We start from the raw sequence: 27,030 nt of genomic DNA, 5'->3' as shown, positions 1-27,030 counted from the left end.
AAGTTTAAACACCCCTGGGGCTTTTTTTTCTAAAGGGTTAGGGGTGCAAGGGTCTTGTAACTTGACAGCTTTAAGACACTTCAATGCCAGAGTTCCTGAACCAACATTTTGGTTGCTAAGCAAGAGCGCTGTTAAGTGAGTCACCACATTTTACAAGTTGGCCACGCCCACCCAGTCACATTGCTGGCAAGCCACTCCCACCCAGTCACATGGCCAGCAAGCCACCCCCACCTGATCACATGGCCAGCAAGCCACTCCCACCTGGTCACATGGCCGGCAAGCCACTCCCACAAAGCAGGCCACACCTACAGAAGAGGTTCTAAAAAAAATTGAAACCCACCACTGCCCTCTTCCCAATCTCTTATGTCATGCCCCTCAATCTGAGACGGATGACAAACAGCTGACAGAGAGCAGGAGAGTGGCTCCATTGGCTGTGGAGGAAGGTGGGGAAGGGCAAAGTCAGGCTGGGCAGGGCAGGGGAAAGGTAGAACAAGGGAGAGGGGGTTCAGATGAAGACCAAGGCCCATCCCCTCCTCATTCCTAGGGCGCGCAGGGAAGAACAGAAGAGAGCAACATGGGTTGTGTGGCTTACGAGGAAGGAAAGGCCCCCCCGATTCCCTTCACATGGCACACCTGGGGATGGAGTTTAAAGGAGAGGCAGTTGGGAGGGGTGTTTGTCAGGAACAAACACTGAATTCATCTAGTGTTGAGAGTTGTGGCCTGCGTTCCCGGCATTCCTCTTGACTGCTTGAATTATTGCCGTCCTTCTGTGTGCTTATCTTGTCTTGCTGGAATTATTGCCATGATTCTTCCTTCTGGGACTCATTATCTTGCCCTGCTGGCGTGATTGATTGCAGTCATTCTGCTGACAGCGTTTGGACTGGAGTATCTGCAGCCAGAAGCTGCTGCAAGTTTGTGGGAGAGCTTTTCTCCAGGCCGGAGAGTGAACAGGACGTTGGGGGCAAAGTTGGTGCCAATAAAGGGACTTATACCAGTTCTCTGGCTGTGTTGCCTTCGTGCCACACCCTGGGTAATCACATCTTATTTGAGTGGTGACTAATTTCAAAACATGGTTTTGTGTGATAGATTTACCAGCCTCTGAGTTCGGAGTATAATTCCTGACGGCTTCAAAGTGGACCATGGCAGAAAACCCTGGAGAATTCCTGCCAATCCGTGTAAATGGTGCTAAAGTAAATCATACTGGTTGGGCAATTCTGGGAGTTGAAGCCCATATATCTTAAAGTTGCCATCTTAAAATCGGAATGATTCTAATTCGAATTAACGTTTCTCAATTTTAGCAACTTTAAGATCTGGGGTCTTCAACTCCCATAATTCTCCTGCCTTACTTTACTTTTTACTTTACTTTTATTTAGACTTTTATACCGCCCCCTCTCCCCAAAGGGACTCGGGGCGGTGTACAGTTAGATAAAACACATCAACAAATAGAAAATACAAATATAAACATAAAAGAGGAGGCAATAAACTGTACATAAAGCAAAGTTTCAATTAAAAACACTATATAAATAACCCTAAAAATACCCAATTAAAATATCTGCCAGGAGGTAGAATAAGACTATGAATGGGCCAGGCCGGCTAAACGGAACAGGTGAGTCTTCAGGTTTTGTCGGAAGGAGCGGAAGTCAGTGGTGGTTCTGATATCGGGGGGGAGGTCATTCCAGAGGGTTGGGCCCATCACAGAGAAGGCTCTACTCCTAGGCGCCGCCCGTTGGCATTGCTTAGTGGACGGCACCCGGAGGAGTCCTTCCCTGTGAGAGCGAATCGGTCGTAGGGAAGTATGTGGTAGGATGCGATCCCGCAAGTACCTAGGTCCTGAGCCATGGAGCGCTTTAAAGATGGTAATTAACACCTTGAAACGCACCCGAAAGACCACAGGCAGCCAGTGCAGCTCGCGCAGGAGCAGTGTTATGTGGGAGTACCTAGTACTCCCCATAATAGCCCGCGCGGCTGCGTTCTGGACTAGCTGCAGTCTTCGAGCGCGTCCCAAGGGAAGCCCCATGTAGAGGGCATTGCAGTAGTCCAGCCGAGACGTCACCAGTGCATGAGTGACCGTGCGTAGGGCATCCCGGTCCAGTAGGGGGCGCAATTGGCGCACCAGGCAAACCTGGTGGAACGCCCCCCTTGCCACGGCTGCCACATGGTCATCCATTGACAGCCGGGCATCTAGGAGGACGCCCAAATTGCGGCCCGTTCCACAGGGGGCAATTGCTCGCCCCCTATGGTCAGTGATGGAATCAACTGACTGAACCGGGGTGCCGGTAGCCACAGCCACTCAGTCTTGGAGGGGTTGAGCTTGAGTCTGTTGTCCCCCATCCAGACCCCGACGGCTTCCAAACACCGGGTCATCACCTCGACAGCCTCGTTGGGGTGGTCTGGGGTGGAAATGTACAGCTGCGTATCATCAGCGTACAGATGATACTCCACCCCAAAACCACGGATGATCTCCCCCAGCGGCTTCACATATGCGTTGAACAGAAGGGGCGAGAGGACCGACCCCTGAGGCACCCCACAAGTGAGTGGCCTTAGGGTCGACCTCTGCCCCCCTGTCAACACACATTGCGTCTGGTCGGAGAGGTAGGAGCCGAACCACCGCAGAACGGTGCCTCCAACTCCCATCCCCCCCAGCCGGCGCAATAGGATACCATGGTCGATGGTATCAAAAGCCGCCGAGAGATCTAATAGGACCAGGATAGAGGAACAGCCCCTATCTCTGGCCCTCCAGAGATCATCGACCAACGTGACCAAGGCCGTCTCCATGCTGTGTCCGGGCCGGAAGCCGGACTGGCGTGGGTCTAGATATTCGGATTCCTCAAGGTGTCGTGGAAACTGCTGTGCCACCACATTCTCTACAACCTTCGCTAAAAAGGGAAGGTTGGAGACTGGACGATAATTAGCTAGCTCCATCGGGTCAAGGGAAGGCCTCTTGAGTAAGGGCCTCACCACCGCCTCTTTCAAGGCGGAAGGTAAGGACCCCTCGCTCAAAGAGGCGTTCACCAAGCCCAGTAGCCAGCCTCGTGTCACTTCCCAGGATGCCAGTACCAACCAGGTGGGACACGGGTCCATTAAACATGTGGTCGGTCGCAGCCGTCCACGCAACCTATCCAAATCCTCGGGGGCAACAGAATCAAACTCCTCCCAGAATGGTCTCACAAGACTCACTGTTGGCGGCTCCTCTGGTCCACTGAAGGGGGCCCATCCGCTCCGGATCTGAGCGATTTTGTCCTGCAGATATTCCCCAAACTCCTCTGCTCTGCCCTGTAAAGGGGCTTCCCGCGTCCTCTGTGATAAGAGAGAGCGGGTCACCCGAAACAGGGCAGCAGGGCGGTTATCGGCGGACGCAATAAGAGTGGCACAATGTCTGCGTTTGGCCACTCTTAATGCCACAAGGTAAGTCCGTGAATAGGCTCTTACCTGTGTTCGGTCAGATTCGGAGCGTGAGGACCTCCACCTGCCCTCTAGGCGTCTCCTATGGCGCTTCATCACCCTCAGGTCCTCGGTAAACCAAGGAGCCCGGGTGGGTCGTCGCCGCAGGAGAGGCCGCAAAGGCGCAACTCGGTCCAGGGCCCCAGCGGCCGCCCTATTCCAGGCGGCCACTAGGTTCTCGGAGCGAGAGCGGGTCAGGGCTACAGGGAATGGCCCAAGCTCCATCTGGAACCTATCTGGTTCCATCAGGCGCCTGGGGTGGTACCAACTTGGACAGTTTGGTTCCGCCTCCTCACGGTGGGGGGTAGCGCCAGGGAAGTCCAACCGGAGACATGAGTGATCTGACCATGACAGGGGAGTGATGGTTACATCCCCTTTTCCCAGATCACTCGTCCACTGTTCAGATACAAAAACAAGGTCCAGAGTGTGGCCACCTTCGTGTGTGGGGCCCTGAATTAATTGGGTCAGGTCCATGGCTGTCATGGAAGCCATGAACTCCCGAGCTACCTCGGATGCTTCCCCCGTCGACGGCAAGTTGAAATCCCCCATAACCACAAGCTTGGGGGTCTCAACTGCCGTCTCTGAGATCAGCTTGAGGAGCTCCGGCAGGGCTGCTGACGCATTGCGAGGAGCCAAGTATACAATCAGCAAGCCCCACTGCCTCCCTGGGCCCCATTTCACACCAAGGGACTCACATCCGAGTATCTGAGGTACAGTGAACTCCCTCGGCTCTAGACATTCCCGTATAACTACCGCCACCCCACCACCCTTACCCAGGGCCCGAGGCTGATGGAATGCACGGAAACCCGGTGGGCACATTTCCACGAGGGGTAAACCACCCTCGTGGCCCAACCAGGTCTCTGTTATCCCTGCAAGGTCCAGCTCCCCCTCTGAGATCAACTCATTAATGAGGGGGGCCTTGTTGGTGACGGACCTTGCATTGCAGAGCATCAGCCTCAGGCCCTGGCTCTGTAGTTCCTGACCACCTAGATTGCGGGGGTTGGTACAAACGACCGGGTGTAACCAACAACCACGGTCTCCCAACCAACGTTGTGGTCTTCTCCTGTCCTCGCATCCCCTCCTCCCCACGACCGATGTAATAAGACAACCCTCTAGTGGAATGTTCTTTCCCCTCCCCCCCTCCACCACACTCACTTCCCTCCTAGACTCACCTGTTCGCCTGGCACTGGCCCCCCTCCTGGACAGATTCCCCCCTCCCCCACCCTAAAACCCTCCCTAGAACCCCCTAAAAAGGATAAAAAACAATTAGTTAAAAACCCCCTAAGCTTCCTTTTCTTCCACCTCTCGGGGTCTATAAACCCGTCATCAAGGCGGGCCCTTACAAGCGTCAAGGGCCATGCCTGCGAGAGGGGGGACTCCCGCAGGCGGAGCAGGTCTAGCCTCGAATAAATAATCTTAAAAATCTTAAAAAACACGATGGGGTCAAGGTGTTGTAGATGATGAGTGGTCAGTCAAAAAAAAAGGGGGGGGGAAGAGTGATCAAATGTCCAAGTGGTGGTCTGGGTGGTGGAGAGATGGTCCAAAGGGTGGTAGCAGCCTAGATGATCCTAAGTGGGTGGGAGTTCATAGAGAGAGTTTGTAGATAGTAATCTGGAGTTCTTAAGGAATGGGGTTCCCAATTGGGAGGGGGCCGATGTTCTTGGGGGCAGATGGTCTTGGCCTAGACATCCCTGTGGCCTACCCATGGCCCTAATATAGGGCTTCCGGTGGCCTCCGGTGTTCCAGGCCGCCCCCAGCCGCCCCCAGCCTCCATTCCAGTCCTGCTCTCTCATGACTCCCACCCAAAATCCAGATGATGGTGGATCTCACCCAATGTCCTAATGATGTTCCTGGCTTCCATGGCAGCTCTTACAGCGGCTGCTGTTGTTGGTGCCAGCCTCTCTCCTTCCAGCGTCCTTCCAGCGTCGCTGCAGCCGCAGCTGTAGCCACTTTCTCTCTATTCACCAGCTTCTCTCCTTCCAACTCCTTCTTTTTCTCTCTCTCTCTCCTTCCTTCTCTCTCTCTCTCCTTCCAATCTCTCCTTCTCTCCTTCCAATCCTCTCTGCTCACCAGCCTCTCTCCTTCCAACTTCTTCTTCCCTCTCTCCTTCCAACGTTGCTCGCCAGCCTCACCGGCCTCTCTCCTTCCAGCGTCTGCTCACCCGCCTCTCTCCTTCCAGCGTTTGCTCACCAGCCTCTCTCCTTCCAGCGTATGCTCACCAGCCTCTCTCCTTCCAACGTTCCAACATTTCTCTTCCCGGCGTCACCGCGGCTATAGCCTCTCTCACACAGCCTCTCAGCTTCGCAGCCTCACATTCCTCCTTCCTTCCTCCCGCTCTCTCCAATGCTGCCGCCGCCACTGCCACAACGCCGCCATTTCCGTTGCCGGCTTCTCTCCCCACTCCGCACACCGTCTTCTCTCCAGCCTTCCCTCCAGCCTCTCGACCCACCCTGGCGGACCCAAAAGGGTCCAAAATGGGCCAGGGTGGTCATGCTCTCTGACTCCCGGCCCTCAGATGGAACGAGGGCTGGATACAGCCTCTTTCCCCCATCGCCGAGCTCCTTGGCGTTCCGGAGCTTCAGGAGGCGACCGCCATCGCCGGAAGCTCCTCCTCCTTTTAACTAATTGCGTTATTGTCCTGTCTATTTTTGTAAACCTCCAGCAATGGTGCATCCTCAAGTCCCAGGGTCATTAAACAGTTGAAAATCAAAGACTACGTGTAACGTAAAGCAACAGGTAACTATTTGGTCTCCTAAAACAGGGGTCTTCAACCTCGGTAACTTTACAATTTGTTGGACTTCAACTCCTACTGGCTGAGGAATTCTGGGAGTTTAAGTCCACAAGTCATAAAGTTACCAAGGTTGGAGAGCCCTGTCCTAAAACACATCTAGCCTTCCCCAAAACATTATTGGGGCCGATTTCTCAGCCACTTATAGCAGCGTTTCTCAGCAATTGTTTTTTATCCTTTTTAGGGGGTTCCAGGGAGGGTTTTAGGGTGGGGGAGGGGGGGAATCTGTCCAGGAGGGGGGCCAGTGCCAGGCGAACAGGTGAGTCTAGGAGGGAAGTGAGTGTGGTGGAGGGGGGGAGGGGAAAGAACATTCCAATAGAGGGTTGTCTTATTACATCGGTCATGTGCGGGGGCTCTGCACCCCAGAGGTGGGTTCCTACTGGTTCGGCCCGGTTCAGCTGCACCGGTAGTAACTTGGCGGCCTGGGTCGCTGGAACCGGCAGTGACCCAGGCCTGCCATGCCCCCGAACAGGTTCTCCTACGGCGGCGCCATCTTGATTTCCGGTTCTGCGCATGTGCAGAACAATTTTCATTGCAGAAATGTAATTCCCACCCCCTCTTTTTTTAGCGTTTTGCACATGTGCAATCCACCCCTGCCGCACCCTCCTTTTTTGGCCTGGACGGCCTCCTTTAGTACTCTGTCAGCCAAAATAGCATGGGGGGGGGCTGCACACGGGCACCCTGCACCCTGTTTTCAGCCAGCAGGGTGCTGCAGGAGGCGTTCGTCCCATTTCTCCCCCTCTGGAGGAGCCGGCCCATGGAGGAGAATTACAATGCTGATCCAGCCCTCGAAGAAATCCAGTTTGACACCTCTGGTATAAGGTTTCCTGTCTTGAGCAGGAGGTTGGATTAAAAGACCTCTTCCAGCACTATGATTCTATGTTCGGTCATGGTACAAAATCACAACAGCTTTGGGAAAAGTGACAACTGTACTTGCACTTATGACAGTTGCACCATCCCTGTGGTCACATGATCACAATTGAAGCCCTTGGCAACCGGTTCACCATTTACAACCTGTTGCAGCATCCTCCAGTTACATCATTATGATCTGTGACCCTTTTTTGCCAATTTCTGGGTGGATTTCCTTAATGTGATTCACTTAACAACCACTGTATAAATTGTTATAGGCTCTGGTCCAGCTTGACTTACAACTACAATGACTTAACAATGGAAATTCCAGGTCCAATTGTGGTCGTAAGTTGAGGACTATATGAATGTAAATGAAACTCAGTTTGTCAAGCAGGATTACAGTATGTAGTTTTCTAGAGGTAAGCAATGATTTCTATTCTCCAATAGAGGGCGTCCAAGTACTCTGGAATCCAAAAATCTTTCTCGTTTTCATATATACCTACTATCTCAAAAGAAAATCACTTTACAATAAAAATGTAGGAGAGGTTTTACTTTCCTTTAAAAATTGGGACAAACCTTTGCCACAGTTCCAGCTGTGCCTGGCTGACTTCCAACTGGAAATGGTAATGCAATTCATTTAGTTTACATTTAGATGTGAACTTACTTAAGGTTGCAGACAAATACCCAAACTGGAAATTAGACATTATTAAAATGCAGTGTTTTCCAAATATTACAATACAGGAACATGAAAAAGGAATCTGTTAGGAAAGACTCTATGTAAAATGCACAATTTAAAGAAATATCTACCATGCAAAATTATCTCTTTAACCATTCTGGTATTTCCCCTATGCTTGTCCTCTGGGAAGGAAGAGGGATAGAAGAGACGATAGTGTTTGTATGTGTGCATGTGTGTTAGAGAATGGTTGGTGGAATGAAATATGCACCAGGGTTAGGGATAGTGCAGTGTAATGGAGTGAGCTCTCGTTACTTGTCCCAGCTTCTGCCAACCTAGCAGTTCGAAAGTATGTAAAAATGCAAGTAGAAAAATAGGAACCAGCTTTGGTGGGAAGGGAACAGCATTCCGTGTGCCTTCGGTGTTTGGTCATGCCAGCCACATGACCACGGAGACGTCTTCGGACCGCTGACTCTTTGGCTTTGAAACGGAGATGAGCACCGCCCCCTAGAGTTGGGAATGACTGGCACGTATGTGCGAGGGGAACCTTTACCTTATTATACAGACCATTAATTCGGTTTTTAATTTGGATGTGACCCTTTCTTAGTGTTATCTCTGGTAGGTTATTCTGTATGTGTGAATTGATTGACTCCTAGGGCCAATTCACAAGTGTGAATTGATTGACTCCTACCAACCATAATGATCTGCTTCTGACCTAGATTTTCAGGTTGTTCTTATCAGTTATAATGGTGTCTGTTCCCCTTCTTGACTGAAACCTCTTGCAACCCTCGAGAAGGTGGACTGTATATTCCATTCAGATAGATGCTACTGAATATTTCCTGATAATACCTGGTAGCGTCAGATTTGAGATAGCTCTTATAGCTAAGGAACTGTATAGAATCATCTAAAGGTTGTTAGTTGAATTACCCAGTAAAGGGTTAAAACCCCATAGAACAATGTTTTCCAACCGAACCAATTTCTATATGTGTAGACGTACAGAATATGGAATAACAAGAGTTGGAAGGGACCTTGGAGGTCTTCTAGTCCAATCCCCTGATAAAGCAAGACCTTATAGTACTGATGGATAACCTTTTTCCCGTCGCGTGCCAGTTCTATGTGCAAGACCCCCCTGCGTGAGGGCAAAAAACGGCCTTACGGGCAAACCGGAAGTCCATTCCTGAACTTCCAGTTCGCGCATTGGATTGTTTTTCACCCTCCAGAGGCTTCAGGGAAGTCTCCGGAGGGTGAAAAACGGCCGAAAATGAAGGCTGAAGTCAGCTGGCCAACGCCTCACGCGCCGTAACAAATGGCTCCAAGTGTCACCTGTGGCACGCAAGCCATAGGTTTGCCATCACTGCCTTATACCATTCCAGACAAATGGCTGTCTAACCTCTTCTTAAAAAATCCCAAAGATTGCACACTCACAACTTCAGGAGGAAAGCTGTTTCACTGATTAATTGTTCTTACATTTTTCCTATCATTTTTTTATATTTATTTATTTCATCAAGTATGAATTAGATAACAGATATAAGTATAGACATGATTATGAATACATGAATACGAATACAAGGGAATATTAGGACAGGGATGGTAGGCACGTTGGTGCGCTTATGCGTGCCCCTTAAAGACCTCTTAGGAATGGGGTGAGGTCGACAGAAGACAGTCTAAGGTTAAAGTTTTGGGGGTTAGGGAAGAAACCACAGTATCAGGTCGTGCATTCCACTACTGTACCTCTCTTACCAAGAAGTAGGCTACGTTCTACTTTGTCAAATGCCTTACTGAAGTAAGTAAATTATGTATTACAGTATTTTCCCGATCCACTATTGTATTCTTTGTCAAAGAATAAAATCGTTCTATTTTTGGCATGATCTGTTTTTGACAAACCCAAGTTAGTCTATTCAAATCTTTGCATGTTTCTTGATGTTCGCACTATGGCTTGATTGTCTTTTCTAGGATTTCCCCAGTATTGAACTTTAACTTCAATCCCCAGAATTCACAGAAATGGTCACACTGGCTAGAGAATTCTGGGAGTTGAAGTCCACACATCTTAAAGGTTGCCAAGTCTGAGTTACATGGATTTAAAACACACCAACTATACATCCAGTAACACCAGCCAATTGCAAATCAGTGGTGAAGAATGATGGGAAACGTAGTTGAACAATATCAAGAGAGCTTTGGGCTCCCTGAGCTAAGTGTACTGAAGTAAGTTGAGGAAGAGAGGCAGGAAACATAACTATGGGGAATGAAAATAACACAAAATACTAGTGATGTGTGGACAGTTGAGAATACCCTGAATATACAGGGTTTAAATTTCCACTCAAATCAACTTTCTTCGCTCTCACAGGGAGGGACTCCTCCAGGTGCCATCTGCCAAGCAGTGCCAGCGGGCGGCGCCTAGGAGTAGAGCCTTCTCTGTGATGGGCCCAACCCTCTGGAATGACCTCCCCCCCCCCCGATATTAGAACTACTAACGACCTCTGCTCCTTCCGACAGAAGCTCAAGACCCACCTGTTCCAATTAGCTGGCTTAGCCGATTTATAGTCCCATTTTAACCTCCTGGCAAACATCTTACTGTGTAATTTTTAAGGGAAATTTTAATTATATTTGTATTTTAATTTAAATTTGGTACAGCACATTCTACCTCCTCCGTTTATATGTTTATATATTTATGCACATTTATATTTTGTATCTATATGGTTTTTAATATGTCTGTACACCGCCCCGAGTCCTGTTTAGGAAAGGGTGCGGTTTATAAATAAAAGTTTACTTACTTACTTACTTCTTTGGAGTAAAAATGGGAGGGGTGGTTGTGAGTGAGGAGTATATGCAGATAAATAGACAAACTTCAACTTATGCATCATATTAACTTATGGTTTTGTTCATTTGTGTTTTGATTAAATCACAAAACTCAGTGGGTAGAGTCAGACAAAATATTAAAGGAACACTAAACTATCACACTAGGCTGAGTGTAAATATATAAAATATATTTACACTTTGGCTGAGCTTGAGGTCTAGGAACCTGGGTGAAGAAGCTGGGATTTGATTTAGATGGAAGAAAATGGATACTCTGCAGCTGGCGTGAGTTCCAGGCATAAAAATAAAGGATAAGAACTTTGCCTAACACTAGATTTACATTTCAGATTTCCACTGCATGAACATTTACAGGTATTTTTACTTAAGCCTATTCTGATGTTTTTGCTCAAAATACCAATTATCAATAATTTGAAGAAACAATGTTTCTCTCCTTTCCATGAGCACTAATTGGAATGGTTGCGACAAACGCATATTTCCCTCCCTTTTATTCATTTTTCACTTTTCTGATAAAAGCTCTTCGATCTTAAGGAGTGGTGGTTTTGAAGTGCACTTGGGCTGACAGAGATTTTGCACAGGAGTGAAAGAGATAATGTGTTTACTGAAAACACTGACTCACAAATGCGTCAACTGTATGTACAAAACAACTTCATGGTTTGTGCACATCCCGCCTGTGTGATTATGCAACAGTTCAGAGTCCACCAAAAACACTTTAAAAATTGAATTATATGGAACCATGGTTCTGAAACTGAACTTAAAACTCAGAAATTAAAGAGAAAGAATGACCATATTTTTGGACTATAAGAAGCACCTTTCCCCCCTTTAAAAGTGGGTGAAAATTTAGGTGCGTCTTATAGACTATATGTGGGAGCTTTTGGCCTCCCGAACCCTTTGTGTGTTGCATTTTCGCCCTCCCTGGCCCCCAGAAGCACTCTGCAGTGCTCCGCATGGCCCATTTTCACCAAAAATGGGCCCATTTTTGGGCTTCCAAGCCCTCCGTGCATCGCGCTTTCGCCCTCCCAAGCCCCTAGAAGCACTCATAAAAACATGCTGGTTGACAGGCGTCTGAATTTTGATCATATGGCCACGGAGATGCTCCCAAGGTCCTAAGGGTGAGGACCGTCGTAAGACACTTTATTCAGTGCCACTGCAACTTCAAGCGGTCACTAAATGAATGGTTATAGCAATAGCAGTAGCACTTAGACTTATATACCACTTCACAGTGCTTTACAGCCCTCTCTAAGCAGTTTACAGAGCCAGCCTATTGCCCTCAATAATCTGGGTCCTCATTTTACCCACCTCGGAAGGATGGAAGGCTGAGTCAACCTGGAGCCTGGTGAGATTCGAACTGCCAAATTGCAGTCAGCTGGCAGTCAGCAGAAATAGCCTACAGTACTGTACTCTAACCACTGCGCCACCACGGCTCTTGTAAGTCAAGGACTATCTGTATTAACTGGCTGATCACTGCAAACACAAAAATCAAAAATTGCTGGTCCTGGATAACTTCCAGCTGCTTTCACCTCTCCTCCACCATTTCTTCCCATCATGGTTTCCTGCAAATAAAATGTCAAAGCAAACTTCAAAACAGAAGGGATTTAAAAACTGTCCCAAGCTGTATTTGAGAGGGAGGGAGGGAAGGGAGGGAGTTCCTTTGAAGGGTTTGAGGTTTGTTTGTTTTTTGCTTTAAAAGTTCAGAGAGGCAGGGAAGTACATCACGAGGCAAAACAAAGAATAAAAGATGTCCTCCATTTACAAAGCATACAAAACTCTATAATTACAATCTGTACAAACTCGAATCCCGTTACAATATTTATAAAACCATCGCTTATCCATGAATATCTTTAACTTCTTTGCTGTCTCCATTTTCTGAGAAAACACAGAATTATTGGGCACAAAGAAAGCCACCACTCATCCATGAGGGATTTAAAAAAATTGCAAAATTTTTTTGCAACTCCTTTGCAGGAGGCAGACACACACACACACACACACACACACACACACACACTTGCAGAGAGGGATCTGTGGAGTCTGGAATCCCAGGATTTTTTTTTTAAAAAGGACGGTTTTCACATCCTTGTATCACAACATCCTTTTCAAAGGAATGGTCTCTGAAGAATGTAGAGCTAGAAGTTTAAAGTAGACATATCAGCTGTACAGTGGCGTAGCGTGGGGGGGTGCAGGGGGTGCCGGCCGCACCGGGCGCAACATCTGGGGGGGCGCCCTGACTCGCCCCGCGCCGCCCTTTGCCGGACTGTGGCCGCCTCTTTCCGCGCCCGGCTTGGCCCGCGAACTAAGCTTCCCGGCCCTGGCACGCCCAGGCCCCTCCTGCGCACCGCCTACCTCCCAGCGGAGCCGCCAAGACCCGCCGCGCCGCCCCTGCGGGAGCTGAATGAGAGCGGCGCTGCGCTCCGTCTGCCCGCGGCTGCAACGCCACTGCGTCCTCCCGCTCCGCCTGGAGCGCCCCGGGGAGCCGGCGCCTTCCCGAAGCCCCCGGTGCGCCTCCCACCCCCGCGGCACCTGCTTCCCTTCAGTCGAGCCTTTTCCCGCTGCCCTGTCGAGCTCCTCCTCGGGAGGATGGCAGGAGGCCAGCATGGAGAGCCTCACTTGACTGATGCCGACCCAGGGGCAGCTGCAGTCGGGCCGCCCTCGGGTTAGGGGGCGCAAATTACTTGCCCCGGGTGCTGACAACCCACGCTACGCCACTGCAGCTGTATGCTGAGAGAAGAACCAAATCTTCCTGAAATGGAAGGATTTTAGACTGGATTATTTCAGACAACAGGCAGAAGTAGAGAAGAATGGAATAGGTTTGACCTCAGTTTGCCAATACATTAGTTTCTTGATACAGGGAGTTTTGCGGCAGGAGCATGTGGAAAAATAAGGACGAATGTTGATAGTTAAAATGTTTTCCCCAACCCTCTCCCACAATTTCTCTGAGTGAAGCAAATTCACACACCAAGAAAAGCTCTTTGCTTTCCTACAATTGTCTACTTTTCTGCAACTCGAACAATGCTAAAAAAAAAATATGCTTCATTTTTAAAAGCAGCATTTTAACCCTTCCTGAATGTTGAGCTAAAATCTCAATAATATTAAAAGCTAATAAAGAGAAGAAACTATGGTGCCATTTAGGGCTATCAATGCAACTTTGGCACTGGCCAAATTCCTTTTGCTACCAGAAGTGCCAATCAATTCAAACTCTTCCAGCGCAAATGGAAATTGATTTCTCTTGGTGCTTTGGCCCAGGAAAGTCTTCTCCTCCAAGGGGTGGATAAAAATCACCCCCAATTCTTTCTGTCGTATCTTATGTTGGGGATTTTTTTCCCCTCCAGGACATTTTTTTTTTTGAATGGAGTTTCTGGAATAAGCTGCAAAACTCCTCAGGAATCCCATCTGGGTGAGACAAAGAGTCCTGGCGGCCATCATGAGTAGCTGAGGGGCATTCTTCTCCAAAGACCACCGCAAAGGCAATTCTTGATCCATCGCTGCTCCCACTGCTTCACAGCCGTGGTCTTATTGGGGGAACGGAGCATGGTAACACAGCCGCACCTAAACAGGGGGACAATATGGCACCCAGCTGAGAAACTTCTCCAAAAAGTATGGAGCGAAAACGTTTTCGTATTGTTTTGACAAGGTTTCCCGTATGAACTTTGGGTGACTTTGGATCATCCCTCTGACTCAGCCCAATTGACCTCACAGGTTTGTGGTTGTGGGGAAAATGGGAGGAGGAAGGAGTATTAGGTTATGTGACCCAGTGGTGGGATTCAAAACTTTACTACCGGTTCTGTGGGCATGGCTTAGTGGGCGTGGCAGGGGAAGCATACTGTAAAATCCCCATTCCCTCCCGATCAGCTGGGACTCGGGAGGCAGAGAATAGATGGGGGCGGGGCCAGCCAGAGGTGGTATTTACCGCTTCTCTGAACTACTCAAAATTTTCGCTACCGGTTCTCCAGAACTGGTCAGAACCTGCTGAATGCCACCTCTGATGTGACCGTTCCCGTGATCACGTAATCAAAATTCAGGCGCTTGACGACTGGCATGTATTTATAATGGCTGCATTGTCTTGGGGTCAAGCGATCATCATTTCTAACCTTCCTAGCTGGCTTTTGACAAGCAAATTTAATGGCGAAAGCCAGGTTGAGTTAATAACCCTGGCAAAAAGGTCATAAAATGGAGCACAACCCACTTGCTTGCTTAGCAATGGAAATTTTGGTCTCCACTTGGTCATAGAGTGAGGACTACCTGTACCTTATGCCAGGTAGTCATACATCCAGTTTACATACATCCAGTGGTGGGATTCAGCAGGTTCGCACTGGTTGAGCTGAACTGGTTGTTAAATTACCCCCTGGTTTTACCCGTTTCTCCATTGCAGCGCAGGGCCCAGGATCCACTTTGATAGCGGGAGGGGGGGTGTAATTTAACAACCGGTTCACCCAGGATCAGATTGGCTGTTGCAGGGGGACCATCCCGCATGTGCGATGGAGCTGGAGGATGGGAATGGGCCACGCCTCCCACCATAGCCAACCTGACCCCAAATCAATTGTTAAATTATCTGAATCCCACTCCTGCATATATCCTCCACAACTTATAAAGAGAGGAGCCATCGTAAGGCCTTTTGATTTAATGCTCTGCATGACTGTAGAAACCTTTTTTCACCCTTTACAAACTTTGACCAGCAGCTCCAATTTCTCTCTGCTGTAAGGCAGGAAGGATCAGAACCATAGTTAAGTTGCATTTAAAGATGTATCGCTTAACCCTATCAACAAGAATCTAGTCACTACATTGGCACTAGATAAGAATCAATGGAATTCAAGAGGGCTTGGACTTAGATCGTTTGTGGGAACAGAAGGATTCTAGGAACGCGGTGGCTCAGTGGCTAAGACGCTGAGCTTGTCGATCAGAAAGGTCGGCGGTTCGAATCCCTAGCACCGCATAACGGAGTGAGCTCCCGTTACTTGTCCCAGCTTCTGCCAACCTAGCAGTTCGAAAGCATGTAAAAAATGCAAGTAGAAAAATAGGAACCACCTTTGGTGGGAAGGTAACAGGGTTCTGTGCGGCTTTGGCATTTAGTCATGCTGGCCACATGACCACGGAGATGTCTTTGGGCAGCGCTGGCTCTTTGGCTTTGAAATGGAGATGAGCACCGCCCCCTAGAGTCAGAAACGACTAGCACATATGTATGAGGGGAATCTTTTACCTTTACCTTTAAGGCAGGGGTGTCCAAACTTGGGAACTTTAAGACTTGTGGACTTCAACTCCCAGAATTCCCCAGCCAGCATAGCTGGAAGTTGAAGTCCACAAGTCTTAAAGTTCCCAAGTTTGGACACCCCTGCTTTAAGGGTTCAAGGTTGATAACAAACTCCACACACACCTCAGCTCTGCCTATTCTTCTCCTACTTCTGCTTATCTTTAGTCAGTTTGGGATTAGGTTCAAAATTTAAGATGAATCTTTTGGGGGGACTGGACTCTTCCCTTCCTTCTTCCTGGGATGCTAACCTCGTACAGGACTTGCATTCTTCAGTAGGATAAGCTCCAAGATGGAGTCGCCGCAGGTGATCAATCTTTGGGTACCCAGTAGTCCTGGGAATAAAGACAACACTTGTTAGATAGCACAGTGCCAAATGCCACGGGGAGAAACAATCCTTCAGGGTGATAACACAACAATGCCATCAAGAGAGGAGGAGACCGATTTCCCTGCCCCTATTATTCCATATAGGATAAGAGGGGACAACAGTTTTTTAAAAATGAACACAGCTGGTTCATGAAGGTTACTATACCCAATTTTGGTGTCTTTTTTAAAAAAAAGACCGCAATTTTGGAGTATAAGAGGCACCTTTCCCCCCCTAAAAGAGCATGGAAATGTTTGTGGTCTACACAGAATACAGCCATTTTTATATACCCCCGCATCCCATTTTTATATACCCCCGCCCCCGCATCCCATTTTTATATATCCCCGCCCCTGCATTCCATTTTTGCAAAAACGGATCGTTTTCTGCAAAAACAGAGGTATTTTTGCCTTCCCCCAGCCCCCAGGAGCACTCTGCAGGCTTCCACGGGGCTGAGGGAAGGCAAAAATGCCCCCGTTTTTCACCCATTTTTCACAAAAACGGGAGTATTTATGTCTTCCCTCAGCCCTGCTGAATCCTGCAGGGTGCTCCTGGGGGCCGGGGAGGACAAAAACTTTTTTTCTTACTTTTTTTTTCTTACTTACCTCTTCAAACTCTCGCTGCGTCTTATACACTGATAGTCCAAAAAATGCGGTAATCAAGATACAGCACTGCTCTAAAATCAGTGATTTGCTGCCACTTGGGAGTTGCAAAATGGAGCTGAGGCTCATGTGAACTATGGAAAGATTACAATCAAGGCTAATTTGGCCCAAATCACTGAGTCAAGGAACTTGTACTTCAGGACCTCTTTCCCTTCTGCTTGTTTTTAACTGGATCTATTAAAACTTGGTCATTTTAAGATGCGTGGACTTCAACTCCCAGAATTTGTCAACCAGCCATGCTGACGGAGGAATTCTGGGAGTTGAAGTCCACATGTCTTAAAGCGGTCATGTTGGAAAAACACTGTATTATTAAAGTCCATGGAGATTCTCCGTCACCCATTGTCCCGAAGGTGCTTTTTCAAGAGGCAACTGGACTTTCTGGTTTTTCTTGGAAGACGTTTCGCTTCTCATCCATGAAGCTCCTTCAGCTGGAAGGTGGAGAATGGAAGGATTAATACTCCTTGCAGGTAGCTGGTAAAAAAACTATGGAAATGACCAGCTGTCCGCACCATTCCCCACCATTCAGTCAGAGCTGAAGAAGCTTCTTGGATGAGAAGCGAAACGTCTTCAAAGAAAAACCAGAAACTCCAGTTGCCAGGACTGGGATTATACCAGTTCGGGTGAACCGGTAGCTCCGATGATCAGCTGCCCCCCACTCCCCCGCTAGTCTGTCCTATATTTCTTTTGTTTGACGCTGATAGACGCGGTAGAACGCATTGTTACGCCTTCACTGGTTTTACTCACTGGGGATGCAATAGAACGTACATTTTGGAGCTGTTTTGAAACTAAATGCACACGCGCGTGCAAAGCGCGTGCTCAGCGAACCGGTTGTTGCACCAGTTGAATCCCACCACTGCCAGTTGCCTCTTGAAAAAGCACCTTTGGGACTGTATTAAAGCAAGCTAATCTTTCAGCGAGTGCCGTGAAGGCCTTAAGCAAGAGTCAAACGCATAAAGGACCTTCCGCCCAGCAAGCCAAGGAGCTTCCCTGTCGTGTCAAGAGAAAAACCAGGTTGCCCTCCATGCACCTAGTAAACGCATCGCATGGAACTGAAGCGGGGTGTCCAACGATCCCGGGAGGCTTTCCAAACTGCAGACGGACCGGCTGCTTGTTCTGCAGTTTGCTGATGATGGCGTCGTTCACCGGAAGCCAATCCATGTTTGGGATGAGGAGCTGGCTGGGTAGGAGACAGCATTCATCGATCAAGATATCATCCGGCTCGCTGGAGTGCCCTTCGTCACGACCTGCCCGAGGGAAAAGGTTTTGGGTCAGTGTTTTTCATCCTTGCACCGCTTTAAGAGGCGTGGATCTCAACTCCCAGAATTGATGTGTATCAGATCACAAACATCTGTTCTCATCTGGGAAGCATTTCTAGATAAATGATGAAGGGGATTCCTTTTTAAAAAATATATATTGGGTAGACAGGTAGCAAAAACATGCGTTATTATTACTTCCATTGTGTCAGCCTCTATATCACTTTGCTTGCAATCAGCTGCCATAGTAACAGGGAGGGAGGGGGTTTCGGTATTTGGGAGGGGAATCGTGCCGGAGGAGATATCTCGGGACGAGAAGGGAATTTTGTTCTCACCATGTTCTGTGCATGTTGAATGATCCTGTTTAGGTCTGGTCAAGGTCAACCATCTCTGCATCCCTGATGGATGAGGCCACCTGAAGATGCACCCCACATGACACCCTTGGGGGGCTGGAGATTGGACATTCGCCTTGGGGTTGTTGCGGGGAGGGATTTGAGTAAAGCTTTGATATGTACAATTTCGCGCCTTTCGTTTCAGATCTTGCTTTACTTTCAATGCTTTCAGTTCAGATTCAGTAAAAGGAGCTTTTCCCTAAAACTATGAAGTTGGGGGTTTCCTTTCTTGAATTTTGAAGGAGGCACGTCTGACACATTATTTTATGGGAATGGTTTTTTTAAAATTCCATTTCAAAGAAGAAATTTCTTTTTTTTTCTAAAGTCTGGGCCAAAGACTGGACTACAGGTAGTCCTCAATTTATGACCACAATTGAGCCCAAAATTTCTGTTGCTAAGCGAGACATTTGTTAAGTGAATTTTGCCCCATTTTAGGATCCTTCTTGCCACAGCTGGCAAGTGAATCACTGCAGATGTTACGTTAGTAACATAGTTGTTAAGTGAATCTGGCTTCCCCATGGACTCTGCTTGTCAGAAAGTCACAAAAGGTGGCAACACAAGACACTGCAACTGTCAAAAATGTGAGACTTAGGCTTAGAATAACTTTATTGTCACTTTGCCAATAGAGTGAGTCAGTTGCCAAGTGTCCAAATTTTGATCACATGACCATGGGGATGCCGAAACAGTTGTAAAGGTGAAAAACAATTATGTGTCACTTTTTCCAGTGTCGTCGTAACTTCAAACAGTCACTAAATGAACTGTTGTAAGTCGAGGACTACCTGTATCTCGCCTCCTTCTTTATCATCTCAAAGTGAAAAAGAAGGGTCCATGGGCTTGTCTCACAAACCAAAACTGAAACAACGTAGATCAAAACTCAAGCCTGGAAATGGTTTATGTTCAGCTCAAAATGCTCAAATGGTTTCTGAGATTTGAATGAGTCATACCTGGCTCATGTTCTGCACACCATTTCTTTGTGCTCCAAGCCTTCAAGCCAGCCTAGAACACAGTTCTATGCTGCATAAAACTGTGAGAGGGATCTTGGAGACAACCATTTAAATAGGAGCCAGCCGTGTGCATCAGCTGCCAAAAAAGCCAACACAGTTCTAGGCTACATCAACAGAGGGGTAGAATCAAGATCACGTGAAGTGTGAATACCACTTTATAATGCCTTGGGAAGGCCACACTTGGAATACTGCATTCAGTTTTGGTCGCCACGATGTAGAAAAGATGTGGAGACTCTAGAAAGAGTGCAGAGAAGAGCAACAAAGATGATTAAGGGACTGAAGACTAAAATATATGAAGAATGGTTGCAGGAATTGGGTATGTTTAGTTTAAGAGAAAGAAGGACTAGGGGAGACATGATAGCATTGTTCCAATATCTCAGGGGTTGCCACAAAGAAGAGGGAGTCAAACTATTCTCCAAGGCACCAGAGGGTAGAACAAGAAGCAATGGGTGGAAACTAATCAAGGAGAGAAGCAACTTAGAACTGAGGAGAAACTTCCTGACAGTTAGAACAATTAATCAGTGGAACAACTTGCCTCCAGAAGTTGTGAATGCCCCAACACTGGAAGTCTTTAAGAAGATGTTGGATAGCCATTTGTCTGAAGTGGTGTAGGGTTTCCTGCCTAAGTAGGGGGTTGGACTAGAAGACTAGAAGTTCCCTTCCAACTCTGTCATTCTATTCTATTCTATTCTATTCTATTCTATTCTATTCTATTCTACCCCTCTCCCTCGTTTGGCAGCACATCTGATTACTCACAGCACAGCCACAATTTGGTAAGAAGCCGGAAGAGGAGGGACATGCTGTCCTGCGTGTCAGACGTGGCTATATAAATGGGAAGACAGCTTGGTTTCAAGAGGCCCCAGATCCGGATCATGACCATCAGTTCGCGAAGCATCCCCAGGGAGGCTCCATCCCGGAGGAAACTGTGACCTGGCCGAACAGGTCCTGATGCGGGTCCAGAGCCCTAAAGGCAGAAAAAGGAACATTGAAGGTAGTCCAAGGCTGAAAGGATGCAGACAATTCTTCAATGAACATGATTGGTAGACTTATAAGAGAAGAAAAGAAAGACTCAAATTGATTAGGCGCTTGAATTACCCGACATCAAATGTGACAAGGAACCTACTGCACAATTTGCATTATGAGTTAATAGCAATAGCAATAAGACTTATATACCACTTTATAGTGCTTTACGGCCCTCTCTAAGCAGTTTACAGAGTCAGCCTATTGCCCCAACAATCTGGGTCCTTATTTTATCCACCTCGGAAGGATGGAAGGCTGAGTCAACCTGGAGCCGCTCAGAATCGAACTGCCAAATTGCTGGCAGCCTGTGCTACCACAGTTCTTAAATGCCCTTGTTGTTGTTGTTAGTTGCGAAGTCGTGTCTGACCCATTGTGGCCCCATTGACAAGGTTCCTCCAGGCCTTCCTGTCCTCTACCATCCTCGGGGGTCCATTTAAGCTCACGCCGACTGCTTTTGCCCTCAATCTTTCCCAGCATTAGGCTCTTCTCCAGTGAGTCCTTCCTCCTATTTAAATGTCTTGAAATATCCCTATCTGCCCATCCTTGGAAATTCTGCTTCTGCTTTGATTTCCAAAGCAAACCCATTGTTTCTGATGAGGTTACTCATAACCACCAAGGCAGGATTGGGAATAGAGGGTTGAGGCTAGCAAGCTCTCTGTCTTAACCAGCAATGACTCTCTGGGACGGGCCCATCTGACTTTCCTTGGTTAAAGATACTAGGGTTCAATAGTTAGGATTGCTTCAGTTTTAGAAATCTTCGGCTAATGAAATAATGCAGTTTTAACTGGTTAATCTGCATATCTAGATTATCTAGACCCCTGCCAGTCAGGATTCAGGCCTGGATATGGGACAGAAACGGCATTGGTCGCGCTTTTGGATGATCTCTGGTGAGGGCAGGATGGGGGTAGTGTATCCATCCTTGCTCTACTTGACCTCTTGGCGGCTTTCGATACCATCAACCATTTCTTCTAGAGTGGCTTTGGGGGATGGGAGTGGGAGGCCCTCTGCTATCCTACTTCACTTCCTTCCTCTGCGGCCGCTCTCAGTCAGTGTTGATAGGAGGGGAGAGATCCAACCCTCGCCCACTGCTTTGCGGGGTTCCGCAGGGCTCGTTACTCTCTCCGCTCTCGTTCAACTGTTGGGTGAAATCATCCGTCACCACGGACTGAAGTATCGTCAATATGCTGTTGATACTCAGCTGTATGACTCAGCTGAGTCTCGGTGGTGAGTTAAGCGGTGCCGTATCCTCCCTCTTGCAGTGCCTGGAGCCGGTTAGGAGTGGATGGAGCCCATTAAATGGCTCGTGTGATGTGTTGTCACCAGGGTGGGGGTTATTATATTATTTCAAAAACTTATTATTCTCTTTTATTAGTTTTATTTTTATATATATGAGGTTTTTATGTTCCTGTAAGCTGCTTTGAATCGCCGTGTGCAAATAGACGGCAATATAGCAATAGCAATAGCGCTTAGACTTATATACCGCTTCATAGGCTGACTCTCTAAACCTCTTAGAGAGGGGCTGAGCAGCCCTCTCTAAGCAGTTTACAGAGTCAGCCTCTTGCCCCCAACAATCTGGGTCCTCATTTTACCCACTTCAGAAGGATGGATGGCTGACTCAACCTTGAGCCTGGTGAGATTCGATCTGCCGAACTGCAATACTGCATTTAACCACTGCGCCATCTCGGCTCTATTTCTATTTATTTAGAAAATATAAATTTTCTAAATAAATAAATAAGAAATAAAATATTCAACAGAAAGGGACGACACTTGCACTGGGTGCACCACTTAAAGCTAGGAATCCTGGTTTAATTAGCCAGGGTCCAAATGGGGTGGTATACCAATACACTAACTCTGTTTACTTTGTAGGATAAACAAGCAAGAAAGGATATTTTTGTGTAACTCTGTGTAACAGCGGAATCCACACAAATCATTAAATACACTGCATAAACTAAGTCACTTTGATGTCATGATTAAGCCATCAGTCCAGAGACTGGGAGGCTGAGAATTCCACTCCTGTCTTAAGCATGAAGTCAGCTGAGTGACCTTCTCACCTTCTTTCAGCCCTAGGAAAGAGGCTATGGCAAGCTACTTCTGAAATCTTGTCAAGAAATCTGCACTCGCCAGGAGTCAACACTGACTTGAAGGCAAAAAATAAACAATCAAAAACAACCTTCTCGTTAAACACTGGCTTATAATTCAAGTTATTGAATCTACATGGGGCTCCCCTTGAGATGCACCCGAAGGCTACAGCTGGTCCAGAATGCAGCCGCGCGGACAATAATGGGGAGTACTAGGTACTCCCATGTAACACTGCTCCTGCGCGAGCTGCACTGGCTGCCTGTGGCTTTTCGGGTGCGTTTCAAGGTGTGATTATCATCTTTAAAGCGCTCCATGGCTCAGGACCTAGTTATCTGCGGGATCGCATCCTACCCCACACATCCCTACGACCAATCCGTTCTCACAGAGAGGGACTCCTCCGGGTACCTTCCGCTAAGCAATGCGGGCGGGCGGTGCCCAGGAGTAGGGCCTTCTCTGTGATGGGCCCAACCCTCTGGAACGACCTCCCCCCCGATATTAGAACTACTGTTGATCTCCGCTCCTTCCGTAAGAAACTCAAGACCCACTTGTTCAAATTAGCTGGCCTGGCTCAATTGTAATTGGAAGCAAAATATAGTATAATTGAATCCTGACCTTCCTGGATGGCATTTTAAAAATTTTTAATTTTGGGGTTTTAAATTGGTTTTAAGGGTACTATTCTAATTTTTGTAAAATAGTTTGGTTTTGTACGGACTGTGTGTTTAAGTTGGTTTGTCTGGTTTTGTGTGTTGCTTTGTTATTCTTTTTGTATATTGTCTGTACACCGCCCCGAGTCCCTTCGGGGAGAGGGGGCGGTTTATAAATTAAATAAACTAAACTAAACTAAACTTTTTCAAAGTTGGCAAACTTGGCAACTTTTAAGTATGTAGACTTCAACTCCCATGACTCAAGCTGGCTGCGGAATTCTAGGAAGTGAGATCCACATATCTTAAAGTTGTCAAGTTGGAAACACAGCAAGTTTGCCCATTTTGGTTCAATGAGGCCGTATATAATGGGCTTCATATATGATGAAGCTCTTCCTTCCTGATTTGTTTCGGTGCAGGATAAAACGAAGAGGCACCATGTATTATTATACACCATTATTATGAAGTCAAAATTCCTGATTAAAAAATAATGTCTGATCAAAACCACAACTACAGCCTTTATATTATATGTGGCAACTGAAAAGAGATGGGCCCCTGTGTTCTGACTTAGACTTCCCCAAAAAACACAAGGCAGAGTCCTGGTCCTGACCAAACCCCTTTTATTAAATGAATGTGAATTCCTCTCATTCACATTCAGCAAGGCCTGGCAAACAGTCTTTCAAAGGAATATTTATGACTACAGACCTTATCTATCTTGGAAAGCTGTCATGTAAATATTTTCCAAATGAGGTGCTGTGCAAGGAAAGACTGGACATAGAGTCTCTGAGATTCACGGACAGATCTTCACACTCCTGAAACGAATCTAACGACCAAACTAATAAATTGTTTCCTGCAAAAGCTCCCTCCCCTTTTGCTCCTCTTTTATGTCCTATAGTAGGGGCCAATCACCTTCCACCTGTGACTTTATTCCCAAGTCTACCCTGATTTCTGAGTTGTTCTTTTCTTAACAGCTCTACGCATGCACACACTGGGAACAGGCTCCAGCTGTTCCTCTGCCTCACTGCTGTCTAGCTCCCTAGGCACTTGATTACTGCCAGACAGCATCTCTGCCTCTGATGCAGAGCTCTCGTCCGAGCCTTCTGCAGCCTAAAGGATTGGCCCATGCTCCTCCCCAACCTCCTCACTGTCCAACTCTGCTGCCAGCTTCACTGGCTGCTGGCAGGCCACAACACACTGAGAAGTGGCACCACTGAGAAAAGGCATTCCTTTCTCTGTATGTAAAGAGAAGGCCTCACTTTAAGCAAACAGTCAATATTAGAACTCGAATGGTGAATTTGACACAAACGTTTACCCTCCATTAAGCACAAAGCATCATAGGGCATCTGCTGCACAAGTGAGTCTCACCTGGTTCGGGAGACTGGCAAGCAAATAGAGCACAAAGTCCCCAACCCACTGGATCAGTTGTTGGAGAGATTGCAAGGTGGTCATCTCCAGCACAAATTCTTCTGTCTTCAAATTAATCATCACTTTGTCAATATCTGGAAGGATCAATGGGAGGAAATTTCAAGGGGATAGATGAGAGATTAGGCATTAGGAAGAACTTCTCAACAGGAAGAACTGTCAATCAGGTGGATGAGGGCAGTGCATGGAATGGTTTCTTCCCCTTTACTAGAGGTCCCAAAGGTGCTTTTTAGGAGGCAACTGGACTTTCTTGTTTTTTCTTTTGAAGACGTTTCGCTTCTCATCCAAGAAGCTTCTTCAGCTCTGGCAGGATAGTGGGGAGTGGAAGGATTTATATTTCTTGCAGACAGATGGTAAAAAAAACCCTCCAAGGGCTTCAACGACCCTCTAAAAGGATGCAAATTATCAGATGTGTGTGTGTGTGTGTGTGTATTATATATATGCATACATATATGTATACATACATGCATACATATTGCATTTGTGCTGATAAATAAATAAAGGGAGACTAGTATAGATCTATTTCAAGCTATTTAACTCTCATCAGCTAGCCATACCCTTACTGGGATTAGCTGATGAGAGCTAAATAGCTTGAAATAGATCTATACTAGTCTCCCTTTATTTATTTATCAGCACAAATGCAACACAAATATGGTTTCCTGCCTGGAAGGCTCCTAGGGTGGAGCTGAAAGGCAAAAAGGGAAGCAGTATGGTCCCTCCCATATTTGGGCATACCAAGTGCTTTGACATAACATGTATGTATGTATGTATGTATGTATGTATGTATGTATGTATGTATGTATGTATGTGTAAAATACTGGGGATATTCCTAAAGCAGCAAATTTCATCAGATCTGTTATGAATGAACAATTTTCTAAACTGGAACCAATTCATTAGTCATTTGATTGTAAATTTCTTTCTTTCTTTTTTTAGAATTTTATGTGTAAACAGTTTGCCATAATTTATTAGTTCCTTCAAAGTTAACTAAATTGTAGCTTCCCTTTTCTCTGGGACAGATGTCTCCAAACATGGCAACTTTAAGACTGGTGGACTTCAACTCTCAGAATTGCTCAGCCAACATGGCTAGCAAAAGAATTCTGGGACTTCAAGTCCACAAATCTTAAAGCTGCCATGTTTGGAGCCCGCTGCCCTAGGATACCAACAGGCACAGACATATTGATAAAAAAAGAGAATAAGAAGCAGTAACGAAAAACTTTGGGATTATTTGGTTCTCTGTGATACTGATATTACCAAAAACCAAGCAGGCAAAGCACATTTTAACAAAGAAAAGAATACAGAATACCAGGTGGTCAGTTTTGCAAATCCAGCAACATTGACATTATCAGGGGAGAATGTCATAATTCCACTTTTAATTATGAAATTGTCTTTCAACCACGACTATAGCATGGAGGGAGGGAAAGAAGGAGGGAAAAAAATGTCGATAGCAATCTGGGGAACTTTAAGATATGTAGACTCCAACTCCCAGAATTTAAACCAACTATGCTGGCTGGGGAATGCTAGAAGTCCACATATCTCAAAGTTGCCAAGTTTGGGAAACACTGGTCCACCTGATGGTAAAAACAAACAAACAGCAAGGTTGCTATGGCAATGCAATTGAAATTCTGCCCTTTTTGTGTGCGTAGATGCCCACAAAATGACAGACAAGACTTCAATCATGGAGCTTGGCCACAATTGGAACGTTTTGATTCTTCCACCCTACATGGACAATCTTGAAAATAGAAGAATTTTTAAAATGAGCTTTTTCTTCTTCTTCTTTGGAAAATCTAGCAGACCAAGAGAGGGACCAGCCCTTTGGAGCATACCTATATCGGTGATCTTGGCACAGATCTCAGTGAGCCTGTCTCCAGGGGTCTTGTCGGGCGTGTTGAGGACGGGGGGCCGGAGCAGGGACTTCAGGGTGCAACTGATGGCAATCAGGAAAAGCTTAGCGTGGTAGTCGCACACGCGTGCCACCGTACTGGAGGAGAGCTTGCAAAGTGAGGCTTTCATGGCAATGATGCGTGTGGACAGAACCTGTCAAAGGAGGGACGTGATCAGACCTGAGAATGCTGCTCCTTTCAGCAAGGACGTTCACGCATTAAAGTCAACAAATAAACGACATTTGGGGTTTCACTTCTGGCAGTTCAGGTTTCTCTGACCCCAAAAGATTTACTCCAAACACACCAGAGGTGGCATTCAGCAGGTTCTGACCAGTTCTGGAGAACCGGTAGAGGAAATTTTTAGTTCGGAGAACCGGTAAATACCACCTCTGGCTGGCCACGCCCACATCTATTCTCTGCCTCCTGAGTCCCAGCTGATTGGGAGGAAAGGGGTATTTTGCAGTATCCTTCCCCTGCCACGTCCACCAAGCCACACCCTGCCCACCAAGCCACAC

At 47.0% G+C, this 27,030-nt stretch overlaps 1 protein-coding gene across 1 annotated transcript in view; it reads right to left on the bottom strand.

The window, feature by feature from the left end:
* Nucleotides 1–12,712: 12,712 nt before the first annotated feature.
* Nucleotides 12,713–27,030, bottom strand: part of MED16 (mediator complex subunit 16) — a 34,907-nt gene continuing 20,589 nt past the window's right edge. The window contains exons 11-16 of the mRNA XM_081958500.1: nucleotides 26,459–26,669; nucleotides 24,579–24,712; nucleotides 20,230–20,437; nucleotides 17,852–18,068; nucleotides 16,053–16,136; nucleotides 12,713–14,105 (exon numbers count right to left, since the gene is read on the bottom strand). Coding sequence (XP_081814626.1) covers nucleotides 13,979–14,105; nucleotides 16,053–16,136; nucleotides 17,852–18,068; nucleotides 20,230–20,437; nucleotides 24,579–24,712; nucleotides 26,459–26,669 — 981 coding nt within the window. The 3' untranslated portion in view covers nucleotides 12,713–13,978. The remainder of the gene's footprint in view (nucleotides 14,106–16,052; nucleotides 16,137–17,851; nucleotides 18,069–20,229; nucleotides 20,438–24,578; nucleotides 24,713–26,458; nucleotides 26,670–27,030) is intronic.

The sequence above is a fragment of the Natrix helvetica genome (assembly GCF_964273705.1).
Source record: "Natrix helvetica genome assembly, chromosome: 1".
NCBI lineage: Eukaryota > Metazoa > Chordata > Lepidosauria > Squamata > Natricidae > Natrix > Natrix helvetica.
Note: the sequence above shows the minus strand (reverse complement) of the source record. Positions and strands in the feature narration are given on the sequence as shown.